This window comes from Oryctolagus cuniculus, chromosome 11, assembly GCF_964237555.1.
Source record: "Oryctolagus cuniculus chromosome 11, mOryCun1.1, whole genome shotgun sequence".
Lineage (NCBI taxonomy): Eukaryota > Metazoa > Chordata > Mammalia > Lagomorpha > Leporidae > Oryctolagus > Oryctolagus cuniculus.
In genome coordinates, this window is record NC_091442.1 from 24,835,141 (window position 1) to 24,841,260 (window position 6,120).

General features: G+C 59.9%; 1 protein-coding gene across 1 annotated transcript; it reads right to left on the bottom strand.

The window, feature by feature from the left end:
* Window positions 1-914: 914 nt before the first annotated feature.
* On the bottom strand, window positions 915-5,644 carry LOC138844258 (latherin-like). Its single transcript, XM_070051563.1, has 5 exons — window positions 5,548-5,644; window positions 4,488-4,632; window positions 3,283-3,360; window positions 2,263-2,367; window positions 915-1,071 (listed from the first exon to the last, which is right to left on the bottom strand). Exons 1-5 carry the CDS (start codon window positions 5,642-5,644, stop codon window positions 915-917), a joined length of 582 nt encoding a protein of 193 aa, XP_069907664.1.
* Window positions 5,645-6,120: the final 476 nt, after the last annotated feature.

Genomic DNA, 6,120 nt, shown 5'->3' on the forward strand with positions numbered 1-6,120 from the left:
CTGCTCTGGCCTGCTTCCTTTTGCCTCCATAAAGTGATCTTGCCGTTTCCAGCACCTCGCCCTCCTCAACGCTACTGGAGTCATCAGGGCTTACGGCTTCACTCTGTCAAGAGCTTGCATGGAAAGCGCCTGAGCGCAGGCTTGCAGCCTGGAGCCCAGGTTCCCAGCAGAGAAAGGCCTGGGGAGGGGCTCCTCGCTGTTCTCCAGGAGGGGGCGCTGTGCCTGGCCTGTTCTACCAGGGGAGGAAATGCTAGGACCAGATGTGCAAGGGTTCAGAAAGGATTCCACACCTTCCCAGGTCTCTCTGGAAACCTGGACAGCTGAACTGAGTCAGAATAATGGACTCACGAGTGGAGACGGCAGGGTATAAAGCGAATGGGTGTTGGCCCCCGCCTCAATTCAGAAATTCTTGGAAAATGCTAAATTTGGAAGAAAGCGATAAAACCGCAGTTAATAAAAGGGCAACGCCTCTGAGGACACCGCCCTAAAGGGGGGACATCACAGAATGGGAAGGACTGGGCCAGAGCCAGCTCGAGATGTGCCCCTCCCCGGGGCGGGGGGCAGCTCTGCAGACGGGTGTCTGGGGAGTGGCTTGGCGAAACCCAGAAGTCTTAGAGCTGTGGCTGCCTTGTGAGTGACCTTAGACGCCTATGGTCAGGAAATCATTCTTTTTAGTAAATCTTCTTAAGCCAAAGTGTTCAGGGGTTATTTATGGTAGCAGAAGATTTAGAAGTAACTTCCACGCCCACAGAGAGGCAGGGGATCTCGCTCGCTTCCTTCTCGGTATTCCCGGGGGACTTCTGCTCAAGTCACCGACACCATCATCCCCACAATACAATTTCAAAGAAAGAGAGCATTCACCTCCCAGAGGCCTCCTGCTAACCCGCGGGGCAGGGAGGGAGAAGGTGGGCAGCTCACAAGAATTCTGTCTGTATCCGCACGGCCTCGGGCGATACACTGCAGTCCTTGGAGGTGAGTCGGTCTCTGCCGTCTGAGCTCTTCTCCAGAGCCAGCTGCACGTGGATGTCTGACCTTATCTCGGTTGTGATGGTGTCGAGGATCAAGAAGCTACTGGGGAGGGGAGCGTAAGGCTGGGGGAGAGAACCTCGGCGCCTGCTGTGCCCCCACCTGCTTCTAGAATCAGGGTCCCCGTGTCTGCACCGAACCCTCTAAACCACTCCACTGAGAGCACGTCCTGTCAAATTTATTTTTATTTGAAAGGCAGAGTGGGAGAAAAAGAGTGAGGGAGGTTGGCTCCCCACTGGTTCAGTCCCCAAGAGCCTGCAACAGACAGGGCTGGTCCAGCCATTGCCAAATGCCAGGAGCTCCATCCGGGTCTCCCAGGTACGTGGAGGGACCCAAGTACTTGCAGCACCACCTGCCTCCCTGCACGCGCGTTAGCAGGAACCTGGGAGGCAAGCAGGGTGTGGACTCAAGCCAGACGCTCCAGTACGCCATGCAGGTGGCCCCACTGCCGAGCCACACAGCCACTCCTAGTCAGTCCTTCCTTTTCCAAAGGCTGGGCCGAGCCTACGAACAGGTTTGGCCTCTCCAGGTCATGTGTCTGGCCTGTGGCCAAGGCAGAGGGGCGTGCATTCGGGTTGTATAATGACACCCACTACCCCTGGCTGTGGGGACACTTAGGAAGGGAGAAGTCAGGTCTAAGGTACCCGGCAGAATGGGGCAGGAGGGGACAGCTATATGGGACCTTGGACAGTTCTCTCCTCAGCGTTTCCAACTCCATGGCCATGAGGCCTGGGCTTGAGACGGGAATGAGGGAGGATGATGAGGACCTGGCTGCACAGGGAGCGGGGGAGGCTGTGGAGAGCTGAGGGGCACCTGCCCTCCCTGGAAACACAGGCACAGACCACCCAGGAAACACCCACGGCGACCTCCCAGCTGGGCTGCCAGAGTGCGTTCTGTGTTCTGGTCTTGAGCCATGCTCCATCACAGCCGAGTGGGCTCGTGAAGTCCAAACAGGTGGAAGCGGGCACTCGGGGCATAAGAGCAGGGAGACCTGTGGACCGAGGGGCCTCCTCCCCGAGAGGGGCCCAGGTCTGAAGCAGCCAAGGTTCTGCAGGCTCCTAATTCTGCATGCAGGGTGCCCCGGGGCTGGAGAGGGCAAGGGGGTTGCCCCGGACCACACAAGACTGTTGCTGAGTTCACTATGGGTCTGGCTGCTTCTCATAGCCCTGCCCGCCTGCGCCAGCCCCTCCCACCCGTACCACCCTGGGTGTTGCCCCGGCCTTGCGGCTTACTTACTTCACAATCATAGTGAAGGCCAGCGGGATGGTCAGGGTGACCTCCCTGCTCCCAGGCTTGCGGTCCAGGGACAGCTGAAGGAGGCGAGGCTCTTGCAGGAGCACCCTGGGTGGAGACAGCACACAGCAGGGGGAGGGTGTGGCTCTGGCTGCAGGTGGACCTTGCCCTGCTCCTTGTGGGGCAGAGCAGGTGCATTCACGATGCCACCTGCACAGTTCCCGTGGTTCCCGCAAGGGGACACAGCCCTGAGCGAAAAGAAGCTCTCGCCACCATGCATCTCCGCATGCTCCTGCCCAGCCCTTGCCTAGCACCAAGCAGACGGGAATAAACAGATACACGAAAGAGCCAGATGGAGCTCTGGGCTCCTGGCTTTGGCCCGGCTCGACTCTGGCTGGTGTGGGCATTTGGGGAGTGAACCATGGATGGAAGAGCTCCCTCTCTCGTCCTTTCAAATAAATAAATATAAAATTTTTGAAATAATAAAAAAGAAAAAGACAGGGTCAGACAGCAGACAGAACAGGTATGAGGTCCTGAGGATGGCACCTGTGTCTGAGCAGGGCCAGTGTGGCTGCTGGGCAGTGAGGGCGGAAGGGAACGGGGAGGTGGGAGGTCGCTGGGGCTGGATGGTGTGGAGCCTCGTTGGCCAATGGCCAGGACTTCGGGGTTGGCTCTGAGAGCAGTGAGAGGCCATCAGGAGGTGGGGGCAAAGGAGTTAAAGAATCTGCTCTGATTTTTTGTTTTAAGATTTAGTTATTTATTTGAAAGGCAGAGAGAGAGAGAGAGAGAGTTTCTATCCTCTGCTTTACTCCCAGTGTAGCCGCAATGGCCGGCACTGGACCCGGCTTAACTCCACATGGGTGGCAGGGGTCCAAGCACTTGGGTCATCATCTGCTACTTACATTAGCAGGGAGCTGGGTCGGAAGTGGAGCAGCCAGGACTTGAACCAGCGCCCATATGGGATGCTGGCATTGCAAGTGGCAGCTTTACCTGCTACGCCACAGCGCCAGCCCCCTGACTTACTTCTTAGATTCTTCTGGATGCTGGCAGAATGGAATGGAGGAGGGGGCCACCTGGGGCTTGAAGCAGGATGGTCCGGGGCTATAGGTCGGGGGGTGGGGGGAGCAATGGCGGGGGCTCGAGCCACAGGGGGCAGAGATGGTGGGTAGATGCCTGGGTCTGTGTTGCAAGCAGAGTAGTTGATTTGCTGATAGGCTGGGTATGTGTTTGGGTAGAGAGAGAGAAAGAGGGAGATGGAGAGGAAGGAGAGAGACAGAGAGGATCCAAGGACAATGTCAAGATTTTTGGTCAGAGCCACCGTTGGATGCAGTGCCCTTAGCTAAGATGCAGCGGGCTGGGGAGCAGCTGAGACAGGGGACGCAGGCGGAGTCGCGGAGGAGTTTCCGACACGCGAGCGAGACCAGGGACCCGGGTCTTCCACACCCACCCAGGGTCCGTCTTTTTTGTTTTTTGTGGTGTGTGTGTGTGTGTGTGTTTACAGGCAGAGTGGACAGTGAGAGAGAGAGACAGAGAGAAAGGTCTTCCTTTGCTGTTGGTTCACCCTCCAATGGCCGCCGAGGCCAGCACACCGTGCTGATCTGAAGGCAGGAGCCAGGTACTTCTCCTGGTCTCCCATGGGGTGCAGGGCCCAAGCACTTGGGCCATCCTCCACTGCACTCCCTGGCCACAGCAGAGAGCTGGCCTGGAAGAGGGGCAACTGGGACAGAATCCGGCACCCCGACCGGGACTAGAACCCGGAGTGCAGGCGCCACTAGGTGGAGGATTAGCCTAGTGAGCCGCGGCGCCGGCCCCGGCGGTCTGTCTAACGTATGACATCACCTCTGTTGATGACCACATGATTGTCACTGCTATTTCTGCTGTTTTGTTGCCTTCGCTGGGACTGGGGAGCGGTGCTGAGCACGTGCACGCTGCAGCCGAGGGGCAGAGGTCGGGGTTCCCATTTACCAGGGGCAAGGGTGAGGCCGAGAGAGCGGAAGAGGTTGGCGTGCTTGGAGCTGCGGGTCTCTTCCCAGGCTAGGGCACCGAGTACCTCTGTGTCCCCTGCAGCACCGCCCCAGTTTCCTGTCTCTCCCTGGGGTGGGAATTTCTCCCAGCCAGGGGGTCTCAGGCCATCGGAGCTGGAAGGGCCCTCAGCTGAGGGTCTCTGCGAAGTCAGGAAGCACGGAGCGAGCCCGGCAGCCCCCTGCCCAGCCCTCCAGGCCACTCACTCAGCATCTCTGTCATCCCTGTGTGGGTGAATGGGTTTTGCCCAGAGATTCAATCTGTGTTTGAAGAAGTAGTCCAGCAGAGTCGGCAGGTCTCCCGTCTGCAGCCTGGTGAGCAGGCCCTCCTGGAGCAGTCCTTGAGCCAGAGCTGCAGAGAAGGCAGGGACCCCCAGATCCCAGTCAGACCCCCAGACGCCCGAGACCCCCCAGGTGCAGGCTTGACCTCTGGGCACGCCCCACCCACGCATTTGTTCTTCGTGCCTCTCTTCTTTCTGGCCTGCTTGGTGCTGGGCCAAGTTCTAGGGTCGATCATCCAGCAAATGTTGGGAGGGGTCTGCAGTGTGCCAGGGCTGGGCCAGAGCTGGGCGTGCCCCGGGGAGGGCAGACGGAGACCCCTGCTCCCCTGGCGCTGCAGCCTGGTAGGGATGGGGGTGACAGATGGTAACGCCGGGAGGAAGGGGACGTGCAGGATCAGGACTGCTTCCCAAGTCTCCAGTGGCCAGTCAGGTGCGCACTGGCCAATCAGAGAGGGCACTGGTCAAGGCTATGGGCTCTGCAGGCTGGGCGAGGTGTCACCCTTAGGTTTTGCTTGGTGGGGAGGTTGGGGTCCTGGGGGCGAGGCTGGGGAGGTCAGGGCAGGCCTTTCCGCTCAGGTGAGCCATGAGCAGGGCCTGGCCGGGAAGGAGGCAGCCTTGGTGAGGGCGAGAGTGCTCCAGGCAGAGGGGACCGCAAAGGCACATGCTTGACGCGTTGGCGAGGCCGCTGGGGCAAGATGGGAGTGGGCGCGGGTGGCGAGACAGGTGCGCGGGGCGGGGGCCGGTGCGTGCGGGCCCCTTGACGGTGACCCTTAGTGAAGCAGGGCAAGGAGACAGGAAAGCCGGGAGGCCGGGGAAAGAGAACTACATGGAGCCCCGCCCGGGACAGTGAATGATTGGCGGGGTGAACCGTGTCCTGGGCACCAGGCTTGTGAGAACAGAAGCGGCCCTGGCTCCTGGCCCGGCCTTCGAGGGCAGTCCTAGGGGCTGTGACCGGCCAGGCCTGGCCCGAGGCAGGGCGGTCTCACCGTCGGTGAGCTGGGGAGAAAATGCAGGCGGGTCTCCTTGAGCAGACGCCAAGGCCAGCAGGCCGCAGGGGAGCAGGAGGGCGGAGACCACCAGCATCTTGGGCCCCTGCGGGGGAGCAGGATAGAGAGAGACAGGTCTTCCAGAGCTTGGGTGCAGCGGCCACAGGGCTCACTTCATTTCACCTACACCCATTTTACAGACGGTGTCGTGAGGTGCAAGAGGGGACGTGCTTTTTCCTCCCGTACAGAGCAAAAAAGGGAGGGTCCCCAGTTGAAGTCACTTGCCCCAGGCTGCACCACCCAGATTCATGCCCTGGAGAGCCGGCCATGCGGGCTTTTGCCACGTGGCTCCCGCCTTCCCGGCAGGGCTGCTCCCTACACAGGGAGAGGCTGTGGAGCGTCAGGAACACGAGTGGCCTCTCCCTGCAGGCCACTCTGGCTGGAGGCTTCTGACTTCAATAAATCTTGCTTAAAAAAAAAAAAAGGAAGTCTCTGAAGCCCTTGCCCTCCCACCAGCTGCGGGGCTGTGGGATGTGGGCCCCTGTCTTCACCACGTGCCCATGTTGTGCGGGC

What these genes read in the sequence shown, in the direction of transcription:
- LOC138844258 (XM_070051563.1), bottom strand. Translation starts at nt 5,644, where the DNA reads ATGCTGGTGGTCTCCGCCCTCCTGCTCCCCTGCGGCCTGCTGGCCTTG. An exon ending in CATCCAGAAGAATCTAAGAA is followed by an intron (nt 2,368 to 3,282) that starts GTAAGTCAGGGG and finishes GTCTCCACCCAG; the next exon opens with GGTGCTCCTGCAAGAGCCTC. An exon ending in GCCTTCACTATGATTGTGAA is followed by an intron (nt 1,072 to 2,262) that starts GTAAGTAAGCCG and finishes TCCCCTCCCCAG; the next exon opens with TAGCTTCTTGATCCTCGACA.